Source organism: Podarcis muralis, chromosome 9 (assembly GCF_964188315.1).
Source record: "Podarcis muralis chromosome 9, rPodMur119.hap1.1, whole genome shotgun sequence".
NCBI classification, from domain to species: domain Eukaryota; kingdom Metazoa; phylum Chordata; class Lepidosauria; order Squamata; family Lacertidae; genus Podarcis; species Podarcis muralis.
In genome coordinates this window covers 10,904,739-10,925,997 of record NC_135663.1, presented here as the reverse complement: position 1 = coordinate 10,925,997, position 21,259 = coordinate 10,904,739, and the positions used below count along the sequence as shown (strand labels likewise).

Sequence of the window (21,259 nt, the reverse complement as noted above, 5' to 3'; positions counted from 1 at the left end):
GGTAGAGCATCTGTTCTGCATTCAGAAGGTCACAGGTTCAATCCCTGGAATCTCCAGGTAGATAGATAGGATTTCCCAAACTTGGGTCCCCAGCTGTTGTTGAACTACAACTCCCATCATCCCTAGCTAGAAGGACCAGTGACCAGGGGTGATGGGCTTTGTAGTCAACAAAAGAGGTTTAAAGACTAGCTCAAGGCAAATGTAAAAAAATGTAGTATAAACACTGACAACTGGGAAACATTGGCCTGTGAGTGCTCCAGTTGGAGAAACAGCCTTTACCAAAGGTGTCATGGGCTTTGAAGGACTCAGGACGCAAGGGAGAAACGTGCTAAGAGGAAGGCACACTTGGCAAATCCACACTGTGATCAACTCCTGCCTGGAGACCAATGTCCCCACTGTGGAAGGATGTGGGGATCCAGAATTGGCCTCCACAGTCACTCTCGGACTCATTGTTAAAACCGTGTTTATAGAAGACAATCTTACTCGGCTACTCGGCTTACTCGGAAGAAGTCGTCCAACAACAGCTGGGGATCCAAGTTTGAGACGTGGGACGTACACAATACTGAGCTGGATGTGTCATTGGCCTGACTCAGTATGAGGAAGCTTGTTAGGTGCCTAAAGCAGTCTCGTCTTTACTTTTGCTATCAGCGAGTTGCCCTTGGAGACACACCCCAACCTTTTTTTGGGGGGGTGTAAAGGAGGCAAAGCAAGGAAATCTCTAGGTTAGAGCAACTGACCACTGCAGATCAGCAGAGGATGTGGTTTGCTCATTGCTCAAGAATGAACAACGTCCGTCCACCCCCCCCCCCGGCTTCAAAACTCACACTATTGTTTCTGCTGCAATAACAACGCTTTGCAGCAAGAGAGGGGATGCGGTGTGACCACAGTAGCCCATATTTATAGAGAGAGAGCAGGGAGGATGCTGGGAACCTCCAGGAGCTCAGTTCCTCTACAGCAGCAATGCCCAAATTGTGGGCCAGGGTGAAAGAACTGTTACTATGCCACAAGAAATAAAAGTATTTCAAAAGTCCCCAAGAGCTGAATATATAGAGGGGCGTGGCAAAAGGAAGCTATTTGCAGCATCTGTGCATGAGTGCCTGTTCTGGTCTTTCATTCAGCCTCTGCTGGGGTTAAGTAGGCATTTCTGCCTTAAAATTGTAGACTCGCAGAATCATAGAGTTGGAACGACCCACCAGGGTCATGCAGGAATCTTTTTGCCCAACGTGAGGGGCTCAGACCCATGCTCTACCGACTGAGCTATTCCAGCAATGATTCAAGGGATGATTCCATGGCTTCCAAGGCAGAACTCCCAGTCCTTGGAGAACCTGTGACTCACAATAGACTCACAATAGAAATGCAGTGGGCTGAGCTCTTCTGAAGGTGTGTAATTCTAACACATTTTGAAAATAAAACTCCAATTCTCAATTGGGGGAAGCGGGACAAATATGCACTGGCAACCATGAGTTGGGAGGAACATTGGGCTCCAGTGTAGAGAGACGCCCAGTGCTCTAAAGTCAGGGCATGGCCAAACTTGGCCATCCAGAAGTTTTGGGACTACAATTCCCATCATCCCTGACCATTGGTCCTGTTAGCTAGGGATGATGGGAGTTGTAGTCCCGAAACATCTGCACAGCCAAGTTTGGCCATGCCTGCTCTAAGTGAACACTTTGTAGAGTTCTGGTTGCCTAACCTCCAAAAGGATACTGTAGAGTTGGAGAAGGTTCAGAAAAGGGCAACCAAGGTGACCAAAGGGATGGAGCAATGGCTGCAGCATTTGAGACTTTTTAGTTTAGAGAAAAGGAGATATAATAAAAGTTTATAAAATTACACATGGCATGGATATAGTGGGCAGAGAAAACTTCTTCTCCCTCTCTCATAACACTAGCAGGCATCCAATGAAGCTCAGTCAGTAGAGCATGAGACTCTTAATCTCATGGTCATGGGTTCAAGCTCCTGGTTGGATGAAAGATTCTAGCATTGCATGGGGGTTGGGACTAAATGACCCTCGGGGTCCCTTCTAACTCTTCTATGATTCAGTGAATCAAAGAAGGTATTTTGTTGTTCGTTTAGTCGTGTCCAACTCTTTGTGACCCCATGGACCAGAGCACGCCAGGCACTCCTGTCTTCCACTGCCTCCCGCAGTTTGGTCAAACTCATGCTGGTAGCTTTGAGAACACTGTCCAACCATCTCGTCCTCTGTCGTCCCCTTCTCCTTGTGCCCTCCATCTTTCCCAACATCAGGGAGTCTTCTCTTCTCATGAGGTGGCCAAAGTCTTGGAGCCTCAGCTTCAGGATCTGTCCTTCCAGTGAGCACTCAGGGCTGATGTCCTCTAGAATGGATAGGTTTGATCTTCTTGCAGTCCATGGGACTCTCAAGAGCAGGGGTAGGCAACCTAAGACCTGGGAGCCGGATGCGGCCCAATTGCCTTCTCAATCCGGCCTGCAGACAGTCCGGGAATCAGCATGTTTTTACATGAGTAGAATGTGTCCTTTTATTTAAAATGCATCTCTGGGTTATTAGTGGGGCTTAGAAATTCATTCAGTTTCCCCCCTCAAAATATAGTCTGGCCCCCCACATGGTCTGAGGGACAGTGGACCGGCCTATTGCTGAAAAAGGTTGCTCAAGAGTCTCCTCCAGCACCATAATTCAAAAGCATCAATTCTTCGGTATAACAACCACAAAGCCCACTGGGCCAGTGAGAGGGCAACATGGCATCTTAGAACCATAGAATCATAGAAGTGTAGCGTTGGAAGGGACCCAAGGGTCATCTAGTGCAACCCCCTGCAATGGAGGAATCTCAACTAACGCATCCATGACAGAGTTCAATCTCTGCTTAAAAACCTCCAAGGAAGGAGAGTCCACCACCTCACAAGGGAGACAGTTTCCCTAGTTCAGTTGCTGCTGGACTACAACTCCCATCATCCCTGACCACTGGCCCTGCTGGCTAGGTCTAATGGGAGTTCTAATCCATAACCTCTGGAAGGCACTGCAATAAGCATCCTTGAAATACAGCCTCCTCTCGTTAGAGTAGGTAATAATAATATTGGGAGCATGAGCAGTTCTCTAAACACTTTGAAACCAGGAGGCATCTGAGTCAGGTTCTTCAGTCCAGAACAACCCCCGTTCCTTCTGTCAGTGATCCGCCTAATAAAGCTTTCTTCCCAAACATGGTGTCCTCCCGATTTGTTTGGACTCCAGCTCCCATCAGTCCCAGGCAGCACAGCCAATGGTCCAAGGTGGTGGAACTTGTATCACAACAACATATGGATGATACCAAATGGGGAAACACAGCTCTTCACCCTCCAGCTCTTGAGTAAAGCTTTCTTTCTTTCTTTTTTAAAGCAAACTGAAATGAACTCTTCCATCAAATCAAACATTGCAATTGCCATACTGGATGGGAACAAATTTCTGTCTCCAGTCCAAGGCTTAACAGTGGCCAGCCAGAGGCCTCTAGGAAGGTTATGAGCAAGGCACGGTGGAGACAAGTCTCTGGCTTTCTCCCCAGCCTCTGCTACGCCCAGCCTTTGAACACAGAGGTCCCACTCAGCCTAGCTGACAGCTCCTGAACAGAATTCCCCTCTAACCCACATTTTAAGACAACTGGGTTGCTGGCCCTCACAAATTCCTGTGGCAAACAGTTCCATAAGTTTGATTAATAAAAGTTTGCATGCGGCTAGTCCCAGAATATGAAAACCTACAGAAAAGAAATCGAGACACCTGCCTAAATATTCTGCTAAATAATGCATTCTACTACATGAATGTAATTTAAGATGGTGCAGCAGCAGTTTTGGGATCGTGGCCTGAACCTCTTGGGTTTATTTCATTTTTAAAAACAAGTTCACCAAACGCAGCAAATCTCAGGACAGGCCAACTTCCGCCCAGTTGAAAGATTGCAGTAACTGCTTTAGTGAAAGGTCAATGGTTTGGATCCACTCCCAGCTGAACTCCCTGGTGCTTTTCCCTTCCCACCAGCCCTAAGCAAGCAAGGGACATGAGCGCAGAAAGCAGGATGAGGAGTTAGTGGCTGGCACATACAAAACAATTATACTGGTAAGTTCAGTGGGGTGTTCTGGCACCATCTCAGCAAACTCATACTCAGCATCTGGTCTGCATGCATAAAGTTCCAGGTTCAACTCCTGGTATCTCCAGGCCTGCCTAAATTCCTGGAGAGGAGCTGCCAGTCAGTGCAGACAACACAGAGTTAGATGGCTCAATGTTCTGAATGAGGCAGCTTCCCAAGTTGCTGGTCCATATATAGCCAAAAGAGAATCATCCCATCATCCATTTGGATTTTCAGATAGTGTCTCCCTGTAATAACTCCAACTGCTGGGAACTCCATGGCAATAAACTGTGTGCTCCAAGTGGAACAGCAATAGTAATCACTGCCCCACTTTTTCCAGTAGCTGAATTTTGAACTTTGAATTTCGACCACGGCGTACAGACCAGAAGTTGGCGGGAAGTTTCCAAGCAATCTGATCTGGAGTCTATAAATCTCATCACTGGCCAATATCCATGTACTGCTGGCGAGTGCCTCACGTCACATACCCAGGACTGGGGCCGACCCTACCACTGGGCAGAGTGAGGTGACTGCCTTAGGTGGAATGCTGGGAGACAGTGGCAACAGCCCCCTGACTAATCTTCCTCAGCCCCAAGCCATTTGCCCACTGCTGGCGGATATCGCTGCGTATGCAACACGAATTGTCCTGGACCCCCTAAACAAGGCTGCTGCCTCTGCCATGTGTGCTATCCTGTTGCTAGTATCAAAGTGAGAGTCTACTGCCAGTTTAGTTGGTGCCTTGTGCATGGAATAAGGGGTAAGGATGCATCTTGTTCATTGCCTCAGGCAGCAAAATGTCTTGGTCCAACCTTGCCCAGGACAGAGATCCAGAGAAGCCCTGTGAGTTGCACACCATCTTACAGAGGCCCAGCTAGCCTCAGCTAGATGTCAGGCATTTAGTGCTGCTGGTCCCAAACTGCAGAACACTCTTCCAGCAGAGATTCAGCATGACATCCTTCTCGCTTCCAACTTTCAGGACCCGTTTTTGTGCTGGCAGGCCGATGCAGCTGTTCAAAACTTTCTTGATTATCCAGTCATTTTAATGATGGTTTTGTACTGTGTTGTTGTTTTTAATGGGGCCTTGTTTTATTGAATACACATTGGTGTACGCTCCACTGACAAGTTTAGGAGAGGGCTGTAAAGTGATTGTTTATAAATGAGGAAATAAATAGAAGATCCCTTCTCTTCTGAGCGTTCATGCCCTGCACTGGGCTCACGGGAAGGGAAGGAGAAAAAGCAAAGGAGAACGCACAGCCACAGCACCCCAAGTCTGCAGAACTCGGGAGAGCTAAGTAGCCTGGCTTCTCGCCCTTCCTCTTGGGTGCTTGTTTGCAGGAGTTGAGAGAAGCCAAGACACCCACTGCGCTGCCTGCAAAAGCGCTCTGCGAGGCCAGACAAAAAAATGCCCCTCCATCCCACCTAGCTCTCTGCACATGCCACAGGGCCCAAGAGGCGAGATGTGGACCTGCAGCAATCACAAAGAATGGCTAGCTAGTTAGCAGCCAAGCCAAATATGTGCAGGCACTCCTGCTTCATTCAATTTCCCCTCTTCCCTGTCATCATTTAAACCCATAGCCCGCTATGCAGATCAAGTCACAATGGCCAGAATGATGTGAAAGGGGACCTGCCACAATCACAGTGCAGCAAATGAAGTCCCCAAAATGTCTGCTTTTGTTTTTTTTTAGAGAAAAACATGTTAGGAGAGAGCAGAGGAGAAATAAACCAGCTAGGAGAAATTCTAAGCATTTAGTAAAATGTGTTGGGCAGAGCTTTCAGTGGGTTGAAGGATAAGGATCAACTCAATCTCTATATGAAAGCCTAAGGCAGTGGTCCTCAAACTTTTTTCTCTGAGCCACAGTTTCAGAATAAAAATTTGCTTGCACTGAACCGAAATTTTCATTGACAAGAAATACATCGGGAAACAAATGGAAACAACTCTTAGCAGTGCCTGGTTCATAACACGGAACACAACTACTTTATAGTATGATCATGGGGAACCCAGAAAGTCTAAAACAACGCAGCTACATAAGAACATGACTCATTCCCAAAATATAATTATAAGCGAGCCTCTTACATATGTACCTTAAGTATGCCTACAAACTCAATGAGAGGTGTGAGCTTGCTTTTGCTGGGTAATCTTAGTTATATTAGGTCTGATTTGAGACAAACAAATTCTCATTTCCTCATCAACACAAGACGTTCTCTTTTCTGATTTTTCTTATTTCTCAGAATTGAAAATCCCTGTTGACAACATTATGTGGTGCAGAACTGCAGCCAGTGTTCTTGAAGAGAGGCGAAGATACTGTTTTTCTGGCTGTATATATAAAAATATATTTCGATACTATACTATACTATACTATACTATACTATACTATACTATACTATACTATACTATACTATACTGCACTGAAATGTTTAAACGTTTGATTATCCTTGAATCTTCCTGCCACATCCTTTGAGAACCACTGGCCTCCGTAGCTCAGAGGCGCGAGAGCAGCATTCCTAATAATAATAATAATAATAATCTAGTACTACCAAATTATTTGCAGATTCACAAGAGGCGGTGTAGGGTTCCAGGTTCCCTGTGTGCTCTTTGCCCACCCACTTCTGAAAGAGACCCTCCTGAACCTGCAACTTCTAAAAAGGGAAGGAAAAGAAATTGCAGCGAATGAGGCAAAGAAAAAAAAGAAAACAGGAAAACAAAACCCACCACATTCCTTCAGGTGCAGGCACCGAGCCAGGAAAATCTTGCTCTGGAGAAGAAAAGGTTTACAAACCAAGGAAGAGACTAAATTGCTGTTGAAGTTAAAAGTATGCTTGTTTGCGAAGAGCCAAGCAGCTCAGAAACTCTCAGCATTTAAAGGGTCTTAGTAATTCAGGCTCTCTGGCATTTCCCCCAGCTTGTGCTAAGGAAGATGTTCAAGAACTTCCCACGCTCCTTGACACTCACACAGCTTCTCTGGGGTTAGCAACTGAAAGAAATCAGCAAAGCCACAGGCTTGCTAGAAACCAGATACCAGCCATTTTATTCTAAAAGGGCAGCATACATTGCAAGTCCGGTGCATATTGGGAGAAAGCTGCTACAGAACAAGAGTCTTTTTTTTTTTTTTTTTTTTTTGCAAGTAAGAACAAAGCATATCATATTCCCGATCTGTGCTCTTTGGTAATAGCCACACAAAAAGATACCGTCTGATAGAAGGAGAAGCAGCAACTTGTGTACTCAGGAACCAACTAAAATTCTCCATCTAAAAAAAAACAGGCTGCAAGGTTTGATGGAGAACTGAAAATAACTTTCAACCACTACAACACACGTGTGCATCACCTAAAGACAACAACATGTAAGCTTCTTGCTTCAAAACCATTGTTTTCACCACTATGTGAATTTAAAAATCAATTTTTAAGTTAGTTTTCGTCAACTAACATTTATTTCACCAATTTGCAGCCCTACTGAAAAGTGCTAGTGAATATGCACTATGAGGAACGAAGACCTGTCAGAATAGAAGTCCCCAGTTTTGCTTAGCATCCAGATGATTTTGGGAAGCAAATGAGGAGGGCATGAGGGCAGCTGTTCAACAGTTTTCAACTCCCCCTCCTTTGTTTCTTAGGGCAATACTCACTGTGATTATGACACAGGGCATTCCTTACTTATGGCAATGCTCCCTAGTTTTTGGGGGAGAGGGGACAGAAGGCTGTCCGTCCCCTTCCCCTCATCCTGCACCATTTCACCTAAGACCAGCATGAGCAGCTATTCTGGGGGGAGCAAAATCAGACTGCAAAATCTGCAAGGCAGTGGTTTCAGAATGAGTCCACAAGACCACCACCCCCTAAAAGGTGGTGCAGTTTGGATTCCTACATTGACATTTCTTCTTACAAGCACTGAACTCAAGGCTCTTGGGAATATGGTTATCTGAGTGCACCTATATTGCTGGTTCACGCAGGCATGTCCATCCAGCAATGCTAGCATGTATGAACATGCCCTCAAAAGGCAGAACTTCAGGTCACGTGGAAAGCTTTCCAAGTCAGTCACTTCGCACCTTCAGCACCAAGTAATGCATGTCTGAACCAGCCCATGGAATTGCTCTGAGCAAGGGCAATGGAGACTCTACAGTGGATGCTCGGGTTGCAAATGTGATCCATGCAGGATGCACATTCACAACCCGCAGCATTCGCAACCCACGTCTGCGCATGCGCGGGTTGCAATTTAGCTCTTCTGCGCATGCGCAACCGCTGAAACCCGGAAGTAACCCGTTCCGGTACTTCCGGGTTTCGGCAGTCCGTAACCCAAAAAAACACAGCTGTAACCCGATGTATGATTGTACTAAAATCAGGACCTTCTCTGCATGGAACCAACACTGTTGTCACTGCTAATTTGCCACGAATAGGGCTGCCGACTCTTTCTTTGCCTTTTGACTACAAAAAGGCAGAGTACTATAATAACGGACTCTTACCCAAGGTTCAAGTCCTCACCCAGCCAGAGTGGTCACTGAAGAACCTTAGGCTCTGTCTCAGCCTCACCTACCCCATAAGGTTGTTTTGATGCTGCCATGGGAGAGGGATGCTTGGGCAGAAACTATTTCTTCCCATAACCCCCATTGACATTCAGCATGGTGAGATCCAAAGCAGACCAAAGACCTCCAGTGGTCCGTCCTCCATGCTCTCAGCCCCTTCCCTGGACTCTGATACCTCCTGGATCCCACCAACTTCCCCCATCTCACTTGGGCCTTCTCCAGGGTCGCCAGCTCCAACTTGTTGAGAGCTCCTCCCATTACTACTCAGGATAAGACCATGTATGATGCCACCATGGGACTCGTGGCATCTACAGGGAAAGACTAAAACACTTGTGGTTTTTTTAGTGGATTTCTTTTTAAAGTGGCAGGGACTCAACAGAAGCTTACAGAGTTACTAATGGCCCCTAAGCGGCTTACAAGTACAAAATCAATATGTAACTCAAATACACAACAAAACAATTCCACAAATGGCACACATACACAGAGAGAGAAGCGGTCAGACATTGTTCTCCCTCTCATATAACACTGGAAACCAGCTGTAATCCAAAGAAGGCTGTCGGTTCACAATGAGCAAAAGTGCCATTTTTAACAACCGTTGGGACTCTCTGCCACTGGATTAGAGGGGTCTTAGGAAAGAGCCACCGGAGACAACTAGCAATGACATCTAAATAGAGCAAGCAGGGTCTCCCTCCTCAGCAGAGGGCTGGACTACATGACATCTGAAGTGCCTCCCTATTCTATGGTTCTTTGTTCACAGGTGGTATAACTCTGATGCATACAGCTCAGAGGCCACGGCTCAGCAGCAGAGCACATGGCTTGCATGCTGAAGGGTTGGGAGGTGCTCCCTGCTTGAAACCCTGGAGGGCTGCTGCCAGTCAGTGCAGACAATACTAAGTCAGATGGGCCAAAGGTCTGGTTCAGTATAAGGCAGCTTCTCGTGTGCATAAGTAATTGGAGGGGGTGGGGGGGAGGCACAGCCCTCGTATCCTACTTGTGTGTTTCCTGGAAGCACTTAAGTGCCCACAAGTGACAATAAGATGTGGGATTCCCCCGACTACAAAAGTGTAGAAATCGAGAGATATATAGTTGCTCCAGCAGCATATCTCTTTTTTCTTGTATCCAAAAATGCAAGAAGGGCTTTTACACTTGCCAGAAGCTCGGCTCTGCCTTTGCCGGTCTTGGAAGGATCCTTTTAAAAAGTCCAATATGACCAGAGAATTTGCGTCTGTCCTTTGGGGGATATAGGAAGCCCTGAACACATATTTTTTAGATGAGGCATGTAGAAAGACCATTGACCCCCTGCTGGCGAGGCTTGCTGACCTCCCGGTAAAGCAAAAATTCAATCTTCTCCTGTTAGGCAAAGACCACAAGAAGACCCAGATTGTCACCAGATTCTGCGCACAGATCTGTAGGCGCAGACCATCCCCTGATTCAATCTAGTTTGCTTAAGAAAATTCCCAAACCCGGATCCATGGGCGACTTTGGGTCATTTCTCTAAGGTAGTCTATTTTAAAGTTTTTATGTGTTTATATGCCTATCACACTTTTAAACTTAAAATCCATTGTTGTATATTGTTTTAAATGTTTGTTTTGCTATTGGGATTGTAGTTCCATTTCTCAAGCCGGTCTCTGACCATAATAAATTTCATGTTTAAATTTCATGTGGGATTGGATGGAAGCCTCCCCTCTGATGCACGAGAGCTTTTCTTACAGTCTTATGCTAACAGCTTCTGCAAAGCACCTCACTGCTGAAGCAGCTGCTTTGCATAGCCTATTTTTACATAATTAGCAGCTTGCATGGAACTGGCACACTTTTAAAGGAGGAACTATTGACAACGGGCAAATCAGGTACTAACAACCGGAGTCTGAATAAACAGCAGTGGTAAGCAAGATTCAGATGCCAGTTCCAAATTATTCAAATGATGATGAATTGAACTATAATAAAAATGGGAAGCTCCTCACTTGCCTTCTGGGGACAGCAGTCCTTTCGAACCTATTGCACTCGCATTCCCAAGAAAATTAACAGATACATGAGATCTAGAAACTTGTTTATAACATCGGTGGAAGTTGAAGCTCTCAAGGTCAGTAATGTGAAGCCAAGGAATGCTTAGGAGGGGGGAAAGGAGGGGGGGAAATAAAATTAGGAGAACAGGAATGAAAGAAGCAGATAGCAGGTGTGAGGGAGAAAGATAGACAATATGGCAAAAATATTAACTGGGCGCCCTGTTGCAGGCTAAGATTAAAGGCGGGTCTTGGGTCTGTAAAGGTAGAAGACTAAAGCTTTAATTAAAAATAGTGAAGACTTTTGTCTTCATAGACAGATCCCTGCTGCAGGCTGGAGACTGACAGTAGCTGTTCTGTTACAAATGTGGATATACTTTATACTTTAGATAATGTTACAGTACTCATTAAAGTAGCTAGAGCAAACCACCAAACAGAGTGGTTTGCACGATAACGTTCACCCTTGTTACTTTATGTGCATTATTTTATAATCAGCGCAGTGTCATTTCCCCAGTACATCTCAGTGGGCAAATTCCGTGACTCAATAATGCTATCTTGGTTCTGTTAAATCAAGCCAGACTGATCTTTCTTTCAGTTCCTCTCCCCACATCCTACACACAAGCCAAATGTGCCCTCTCTCTCTCTCCATGCCCAACAGTTTTATTAATTATTAACCCAATTAACCTGCTCATCAGAGCAGTAGTACAATAGGCAGATTCCTGCAAAGATATGGAAAGGAAGTGTTAGGTAATAAGAAACTGGACCCCCAGAGTCTATGCAAGGCCACAGTTGCATAGCTGTCAACGTTTCCCTTTTTTAAAGGGAAATTCCCTTATTCCAAATAGGATTCCTCACAAGAAAAGGGGAAAGTTGACAGCTATGCAGTTTGCTGTCATACTAAAACAAGAGGGGGAGGGGGCCCCTCTGTGCCTAAGACTCCATGCTCTCTAGAGACCATCCATTAAATATGCCACACTTCATGGGAAGAATAGAGGAGCTGCAAGAAAAGGATTTGGGATAGGTTGGCAAGGAGGCAAAGTACGACTTGGGTGTGTGTGCGAGCTAAAAGGAGTTTTAAAAGTCTGACGTGCTTTTTGAATAGTCCCCATTTCCAGAGATGTGATGGTTTGCTGGGATGAGTTAAGGACATTATACTCTGTACATGCTCAGGGATATCTCCCCCTTCTATTCTGCACGCACAAAGGAAAAAAAAACTCAGGAGAGAAGGTAATCATCAATGAAGAGTTTCAGACTCTGGCATCTCCAGGTGGAGCTGGAAAAGGACCCTGTCTGAAACCCTGCAGAGAGCCACTGCCCATCAGTATAGACCAGGGGTTGTCAACCTGGTCCCTACCGTCCACTAGTGGGCGTTTCAGGATTCTAGGTGGGAGGTAAGGGGTTCTACGGCACAAGTCGAATCCTCCTTCGATCGAGCAATAGTGGGTGGTAAGGAAATTTTACCATCACGAAAGATGCATTAGTGGGCGGTAGGTATAAAAAGGTTGACTACCCCTGGTGTAGACCATACTAGACTATATGGACCAATGGCCTGTCTTGGAATAACCCTAGTCATTATACATGACTTACAATGACAGGCAAACTGGGCCATTACAGTGGTACCTCGGCTTAAGTACTTAATTTGTTCTGGAGATCCATTCTTAACCTGAAACTGTTCTTAACCTGAAGCACCACTTTAGCTAATGGGGCCTCCTGCTGCTGCCGCACCGCCGCCACGTTCTCATCCTGAAGCAAAGTTCTTAACCCGAGGTACTATTTCTGGGTTAGCGGAGTCTGTAACCTGAAGCGCCTGTAACCTGAAGCGTCTGTAACCTGAGGTACCACTGTATGGGGAAGATAGTTGAGATTCTTTAAGCCATTGTTTGATGTAGAAGCTGTAATTTTAGTGCTAGAACTCTCATTGCCGTCCACAACACCAGCTTCACAAGCAAGTACACAAATGTTGCTAATGCGTCTGCCCACAAATACATGTCAGTCATATGTGTCACTCTTGTTACCTTGAAAGGAAAGGGAAATCACCATCATTCTCTTCCATCTTACAGAAGCTTACCTGCTCAATTGCCTGGAGACTATTTCAACTCACCATTGGAGAGTGGCTTTTTCACAAAGCTACCCTCAGCTCATATATCTCACTGCCTCATGCTGTGGCCCTGTGAATCAACTACAATACCTTTTATTTGGGCTCCCGTGTGGCTGGACCCATTTTGCCCTGGACCCTTTCAGAAAGCAACAAATCCAAATCCAAACTGAAACATAATTGTTACCAGTCGCGCTGAGGAAATGGTGGGAAGAGTGTAATTTTTGTTCATTTAAAATGATAAATAAAAAAACCCCATTTACATGAACAATGTGCTTTTTTTTAAAAAAAAAAGTGGGGTGGGGCGAGGTATGATGCAATTGCCAAAACACAATGCAGTCCGTTACCCTACTGGAGCCACAAATTGTATTATAAAACGGTAACAGAAACTAAGCAAGGGAGCCAGGTCACATCTTGAATGCAGACACCATTTTTCACATTCTGAAAGTAGCCACACTGAAGTCATTTGCTCACGCGCAACATCTGTTTTACTGGCATGCACTTAAAAAAAAACCAGCGAACAGGAAAAAGTCAATCAAGTCCCCTTCTCCCTCCCTCCCCCCTCCCCCCACCTTCCTCCCCTCCCCACCTCCTCAAGATGTATAAGAGTCCTTTCATATGGCCAGCATTTACTTTCACCAACATCTCCCTAAGTTATAGACATAATAAAAAGGATCTCTGTGTCTCTTTCGGTAAGGATCTCCTTATGTGAAGCTGCCTGGCAAGTCTGTGAAACAAAGTTTCTCAGACGTTACTGGTTTATCAAAAAGGAAAGAAACCCTGCCAAAAAAAAGTAGGGATGAGAGATCTAATTTCATCCCAACATCTCTCCAGAGTATTCTTCCTATTTTTAATGGCTAAGAAGATCCTCAAGCCTGAATCTTCAACCTTGAAAGGATATGTCCCTTAATATTTTGTTAGCCTCCATTTGTATAAATCTTTCATTCACAACCCCAATGCACACCTATAGGTGTATACAAACTGACACCGTCTCTTATCTGCTTCGGGCTTTTGCCACAGGATGTATGAGAAACCCTTAAGGTGCTACAGGCCTTGCAGAGGTTTCTTGTGGCAAACGACTGCGTCCGCCCGAGTTGACATTTCTCAACTCCCCACCTTAACAAAAAACAGAATTGTACAGTGGAGGGGCAGCAGCTGGATGCTTCAGCTTGTGGGAAACTGCTTGAGAAGGCATTAAGAGTCAAACAAATAAACTGAGTCGCCAACATCATTTCTGTGTCTATTCTTTGGGGAACCAGAGAGAGAGAGAGAGGGAGAGAGAGAGAGAGAGAGGGAGAGAGAGAGAGAGGGAGAGAGAGAGAGAGGAGAGAAGACAGAGGGGATGTTAAGAAAATGTTGAGAGGAGAGAAGACAGAGGGGATGTTAAGTTTATACGAATGCCAAACTTCTAGTTGCCTCTATTGCTTTTCCACACAGCTCTGCTTCTGATCCCAGAGAATACTGCAACTCTTCGCCCAAGTGATATTTTTTTTCTGGGGGTGGGGGGAGTTGGGAAAGGAAGGAGAAGGCTGGGTTAAGGCATCTCCATCCAGTACTCCCGTTACCATTGCTGCTGCCTGAACAGAGGATGTTTGAAAACCTCCCAAGAATGCAGTCCTGAAAGACAGACATCCTACTATACGCAGCCCGTTTGAAATGCGGTTAACAGGCCACCAGGATACAATATATACAACCCTATATACCTACAGCTTGTTTCCCTTTCCAATGTTGACTAAAAGATGAAGTTCTCTAAAAAGCACTAAATCGGAAACCACACACGGGTGTTGCAAGCCTGCATTCTTTATAGCACTTTAATTTTCTATTCTTGGGTCATGATCTGCAAGGAAAGTCACACCCCAATCTACTAATATAAATGCTAACAATGTATGCACTTATGGCTTGACTTTTAAAGTGCTTGAGGTGTTCTGCACACTTACAACAACCCTGAAAGGTAGATCACGACCACTGTCCCCTTACAGAAGATGAAACACTAGGAAGCTACCTTAAACTGAGTCAAGGCACTGTTCCATCTAGCTCAGTGTTGTGTACACTGGTTGGCAGCAGCTCTGCAGGGTTTACAGCAGGGGTGTTCATCAGCCCTACTTGGGATCAGCCAGGGGTTGAACCCGGGATCTTCAGCATGCAGATGCACTGAGCTATGGTCCTGCGCCCTTCTGCATGCCCCACAGATGCTCTCGCACACGGCACGCCAAAAGGTTTGCCATGGCAAAGGTGAGATTCCAATTCAGGGCTTGCAACTTCATAGAATCACATGTGTCACTCTCTTTCGTTCTGGGGTGTTGTTGTTGTCCCCAATGAAAGAGGGGGTGGGGGAGAAGATACAAAAGAAGATAAGGCAAAAAGCCAGAAAGATAGAGAAGGAAAAACGCAGGCTTGGGGGGGGGGGGGGAGAAGGATGCCCCATATTTTTTTCTGGTCTTCTGTATGAAAAGATTCAAAGTGACAGCTCTAACACCACCCCGTTCCGCATCATGGAAAAGCAAAGAGAGTCTTAGAATCATAGAACTGTAGAGTTGGAAGAGACCACAAGGGATATTTTGCCCCAAGTGGGGCTCAAACTCAAGACCCTGAGATCAACAGCAGAGCTGCAACCCTACACGGCCACGTCAGAGCAAGTCCCCTGAAAGAGGATTTCCTCCCAAGCAGACATGTATAGAATTGCAATCTTACAAATTTGCATATGCTAGTCTTCGCCTAGATGTGCTGACTTGGGCTGGCGGGAGTTGTTGTCCAGCACATCTGGGGGCGGGCACCACGTTGGCGATAGCTGGTGCATGCTTTCACGTCCTAGATGAATGATGCACTGGCCTAGAGAGATGCGGCACTCCGAGAGGTTGTGGGGTTGCAACCGTATATCACCTGGATGCTCAGCCAGCTAACAAAATCTCACCATGGTTTGGGGAGGCGGCCATCCCGTTATGTTCCCCATGCCTTCCCCACAACACAAGCATGCGCCTCGACCCTAGAGGACAACTTTGCCTCCTTCCCCATCCGCAACCTCAGGCACTTTCCTTTCCTTGATTTCTTTCGCCTGAAGCCACACACCTTCCTTCCATTGACTGACGCTGATCCCGGGCACCTTTTCAGAATCGCCAGGGAGGGCGGCCTATTCGTGCTTCCCTCTCCACTACCCACTCCCTCCGATTTTCGTCTGGTGTGCCCTATTTTTAGATAGGAAGACATCCAGCTCCATATTTTGCTACCACACACACACAAACAAACACACCCCTTTCCCAGCTTTCTTTTCTTTCATTCTCTCCCCCCCCCCCCGCTCTTTTTTTAGAAGCTTGGTGCACGGGAAAAGAAACCGGGGTCCGGGGCCCTCCTCCTGGCACGTAACGTCTGAACGCGTCCCGTCTCCCGCCAACCCGACCCACACTCAGCCTCTCACCCCCCAGGCGCCCACCTCCGGCGATCCCCTTTGCAATGAATGGAGAAGGGGAGAGATGGAAGAAAGGCGGGCGGGCGGGAAGGCGGGGGGAATGCCGCGGACCCCAGGCGGGGTCTCTCTGGCTCGCGTTCCCGGGAAGCAACAAGCGGCCGCCGCCGCCGCCTCGCTCGCTCTCCCGCCTCAGCCGCCGGGAAGGGAGGCTCGGGCGCGCTCTTCCCCATCCCCGTTATCCGAGCCCGGGCGCTGCGCACATGGGCTGCACGCCCGCCCATCCGGGGAGCTCCACACACCCCGCGGGAAGGGCTCCTCTCCCCTCCTCACTCACCGAGGGTCTCCCCACCGCCACGGCCATGCTGCTGCTGAGGGAGGCGAGGGCGACGACGACGAGGCTCCGGCCGCTGCTGCTGCTGCTCGCCTTCTTCCCCGGCGCCTGACGCGGCTGCTGCTGCCGCTGCCCCTCCTCCCGAGCGCCCTCCCCGCTCGCATGAAAAGCAGCCTCTGGCTTCGCCTGCGCTCGCGATTATAAGCGGCAAACATGGCCACCCGCTTGGAAGCGACCATTCGCTGGCGAGAGGGGTGGGTGGAGTGGGGACGTGCGCCTCTGTACAATGGGGACGGGGGCGCGGGCGGCGGGGGTCGCGAGGCGGCCTCCCCCCCACCCCCCAGCTCCCCTCAACCCCGTTTTGGCCCGCCACGCGCGCGCGCGCCCCGAGGCGCCTGCCCCAAAAGGTGCGCGCGAGAAACTGAGGGGGCCGGGAGGCGCCTCGGGGAGAAAGGCGCTTTCCCTCGACGGGGCTGGAGGAGCCATTGGCGCCAGGAAGCCCCTTCGGCGGGGGGCTCGTGCCCGAGTCCGTCCGGGCAGAGCGCGCGAGCGGGGACGGCTCTCTCTCCTCCGGGAGAGCCAGGCGGGCAGGCGCGGGGACGCGGCGGGTGTTGGGGGGCTGAATTTCCCCCCTCAGCCTTCATCCATGTGTGCGCCCCGGGCATGGGAACGGCTAAGGTGGGCAGCGGAAAGGATCTCGCGCTCTCCCCTCGACTGCTGCTGAGTTGGGCAAGGCGGGGCCGTGGCTCAGTGGCAGAAAGCCGCGGGTTCAATCCCAGGCAGGGTCGCTGCCAGCGTGGGAAGACTCCCAAAACCAATTTCTAAGGGTTTTGGCATCCGCTTAATGATTTCCTTCCGATGCTGTGTGTTTTTATTCCATCCTCTAGTACAGGGGTCAGCAAACATTTTCAGCAGGGGGCTGGTCCACTGCCCCTCAGACCTTGTGGGGTACCAGACTATATTGGGGGGGGGGGGGAATTGAACGAATTCCTATGCCCCACAAATAACCCAGAGATGCATTTTAAATAAAAGCACACATTCTACTCATGTAAAAACACACTGATTCCTGGACTGTCCGCAGGCCAGATTTAGAAGGCGATTGGGCCGGATCCAGCCCCCCAGGCCTTAGTTTGCCTACCCATGCTCTAGTCCAGTGTTTCCCAACCGGTGTTCCGCGGCACACTAGTGTGCCGCCAGACGTTGCCTGGTGTGCCGCGAGATGTTGCCTGGAGGGAGTCGGGCGGTGAGAGGCGGGGCGGCGGGCAGCTCGTAGAGGAAGCGCGACGCCCCGGGAGCAGCCATGGCCCCCCGGCCCCGACTGCCACTCTCCGCGCCCTCCGCGCCCCGGGCCAGGCCATAGGAGAGCCGGGCGCCGACGACGGAGGAGGCCGGCCGCGGGAAAGGGGCCACTTCCCCTTTAAATGCCGCTCCGGGCGGGGGAGGGAAGCGGCCCTCCGCCGCTCCGCTCTGCGCCTGCACCACAGGCCCCGGGGAAGAGCGCTTCGCAGGACTCGCGGGCCAGGCGGAGCCACCTCGAGCGCCACCCAAGCGGGCGTCTCTATAGCGACGGACCCGCCCTTTCCGCTGCCCTCCCGCGCTGCTCTGGCTCCGCCTAGCGGCCCGAGGAGGAGCCGCGCAGCCTGTCGCTGCCGCCCCCGCGGAGCCTGAGGCGAAACGCACAGGGGCCGCCGCCGCGCCGAAGCCTCCCTTCCGGGGTCCCCTCAGGGCCATTGGCCGGGGCTGTCGCCTCCTGGACGCCGCAGCCCCGAGCTCGTGGATGTAAACCGAGAGATGGACTTGCTTGGGAGGAAGTTCCGTTGTACCAGCGGGAGTTATTTCCTAGTAAATATGAAACACTTGGGGATATTAGGTTGAGACTGAGGGGAGCGTGGCTGGTAGCCCGAAACATCCGGAGGGCGCAGGGCTGGCGAAGGCTGGGGGAGCACGAGACTTCGACAGTCTTTTCAGTATGTTACAACATAAAACTGCTGGAGCAAGTTAACATATTTTGTTACCTTGTGCATTAAAAGGACCGTATGTAAGAATATAAGTGGGTTTGCTTCGTTCCATAGGATTCACACCTCAGAGTGCAATGGCAGGCAGATCTTAGAGCCAGCTTCTGTCTATGTATCTGAAACCTGTTCTGCCCCCTCCCCCACACTTGGTGCCATTTTCATCTACACATGCAGCAGAGTAAGTTGACCCAGAATAGTACCAATTCAGATGGCAGATGGGAGAATGACAGTGCTGAATGCTTTCCCATGTAGAACAGTCCCTGCAAATAAAAACCTAGCATATTTGGAAGAGGGATGCTAGCCTAACCATTACCTTCTATGCTGTTACTATTTTTTAATTTTTTTTTACATAAGTAAAAAGTGACCTTTCCCCATCTGGCATGGTGGTGTGCCTCGAGATTTTTTTCATGAAACAAGTGTGCCTTTGCCCAAAAAAGGTTGGGAAACACTGCTCTAGTCCAGTTGTTTCCAATCTTTTTTTGGCCATGCACCACCTAAGCATCTCTAAAATCCTGCCGCCCCCCGCCCGGGACCACTGTCAGAGGAAGGGGGTGCGGTCTGCCCTGGGTGTCATCCCTGAGGGGGGTTGACATCGCCTCCCTGCCCCCTTGGGATGCTCACCACGGGCGGCGGCGCCTTCGTGCTCACAGACTCACCCCCCTGGGATGCTTGCCCCATCCCCGGGTGCACAACATGTGCGCCACTGGTGTTGGAGCAAGCAGCTAGCTCCCCCTCTGCCTGTGCCATTTAATTCTTATTATTTAAAAAGTGGCCTCCTATTCATGTGGAGGAAGCCTAAAAGGCCATTAACTGTTAATAACTCATTGTCAAATTGTCCCCCCCTTTAAAATCAAATTGCCCCGCTGTGAGACGTGCACCTCACGTTGGGAATTGCAGCATATAGTCTATTGCAAATGTTGCACAAGAAAGCACAACGTGAGAAGCGAAAGAAGCAGGAAGGTGTCATTCAAAAGCAGGGGGCCTTATACTGAATGCCGGTATCCTGCGGACACCCAGCATGAAGATCACGGACCACTGGCGCGTCATGGACCACAGTCTGGAAACTCCTGGTGTCGGAGGACTTCCTTGCGCCCTTGGCAAAGAGCGGCTGGGGGAATGCACAAGTGGGCAGGCTCCTAGCTAACCTGAGCCAGAGTGGAGAGGTGCAATTTTTGTGCCATTTGGGTTTATGCCCTTGGCTTCCAACTTCTAGGTACGTCCCTGCCTGCTGTAGATAATACTGAACATGGTGGACCAACGGTCTGCCTAGGTGTAAGGCAGATTCATATATTGGGAGCTTCACAGCACGTTCCTAATTTTTTTAAAAAACACATACCATTATTTCTCTTTCATAAAGAATTTTGTTCCAGATTGCACAAAGGGTCCCTCTAGGCCAGCATCCTAGGCAGGCTTTTTTTTAAAAAAAAGAAAAAAAGTGTGCCCCATATTTTTCACGGTTCTTTGCTATGAAAAAATTCAAAGCTCTAACACCACCCCTTCTGCATCATAGAGAGACTTGCAAAACAAACCTTCCCCCCCCCTGCAGCAAATGACACTCGGAGATAGAGTTCCCCTGAACACTGAAGCTCAATTGGACTTGTCATGTTGACAACAGACCTGCAAAGCAGATTCCAGGAATCCAGAGAAGGCTGGCCTCAGCCAAGACACCCTGACTTTCCATGATGACTTGCCAGGTCACAGGGGGTGCCTAAGGCAGGCACACAGAGAAATGCCACAGTGGGCATGTGCATGAATCCAACAGATTTCATGCACACGCCTGCTTGGAATGCAAGGGCAATGCTCAAGAGCACTAAAGGTAAAGGGACCCCTGACCATTAGGTCCAGTCGTGGCCAACTCTGGGGTTGCGGCGCTCATCTCACTTTATTGGCCGAGGGAGCCGGCGTACAGCTTCCGGGTCATGTGGCCAGCATGACTAAGCCGCTTCTGGCAAACCAGAGCAGTGCACAGAAACGCCGTTTACCTTCCCGCCGGAGTGGTACCTATTTATCTACTTGCACTTGGAAGTGCTTTCGAACTGCTAGGTTGGCAGGAGCAGGGACCGAGCAATGGGAGCTTATCTCGTCGCAGGGATTTGAACCGCCGACCTTCTGATTGGCAAGCCCTAGGCTCTGTGGTTTAACCCACAGCGCCACCTGCGTCCACGTCTCAACAGCACTACTGCACTCATAAACGACAACTATTCGTTTCAACTTTCCAAGACAACATCCTGGTGGAATATGCCCACTACGTCCAGAATTTGCCAGACATATCCGGAATACTGCAGTCGTCAGCAGTGTCTGGGCGGAAATCAGTCAAATGTCCAGGAAAATCCAGACGTATGGCAACCCATGTCCTCAGCACTGATGTTGGCAGCAACAACTTTTCTGTCTGGTTTTTCACTGTTTGAAATATGGCAACCCTAAATAATGTGATGGTCCAGTGGTCTGACCTGCCTCATAGCAGAGCCCCCTCTTTGAGTGCAGCTCTTGTACCGAGCACAGGCCTTTCTGACTGCCCACTTCCACTGACACGCCCAAAAATATTGTTGGCTGATGACTTCTTAACTTTTTGATAATGGCCAACCGCAAAGAATTCTCAAAATGTCTTATTACCAGTGCAAGTTGCTTTGATGCAAAGCACCAGGGATGCAAAAATAAAATTAGTGTGGCTGTACCACTTTTTGCCGCCACTCTGCAGTACACTTGGGACGCGGGTGGCGCTGTGCATTAAACCACAGAGCCTAGGACTTGCCGATCAGAAGGTCGGCGGTTCGCATCCCCGCGATGGGGTGAGCTCCCGTTGCTCAGTCCCTGCTCCTGCCAACCTAGCAGTTCGAAAGCACGTCAAA

The 21,259-nt window shown here is 48.8% G+C and overlaps 1 protein-coding gene across 4 annotated transcripts in view; it reads right to left on the bottom strand.

Moving 5' to 3' along the window:
- Positions 1-16,682, bottom strand: part of SEPTIN11 (septin 11) — a 104,284-nt gene extending 87,602 nt beyond the window's left edge. For 2 of the 4 annotated variants that reach the window (XM_077933761.1, XM_077933759.1), the window contains exon 1: positions 16,399-16,682. In XM_077933761.1, the coding sequence (XP_077789887.1) occupies positions 16,399-16,425 (27 nt within the window). In that variant the 5' untranslated portion in view covers positions 16,426-16,682. The remainder of the gene's footprint in view (positions 1-16,398) is intronic. The other 2 variants (XM_077933760.1, XM_077933762.1) reach the window with 2 other exon arrangements.
- Between the last annotated feature and the right edge of the window lie 4,577 nt (positions 16,683-21,259).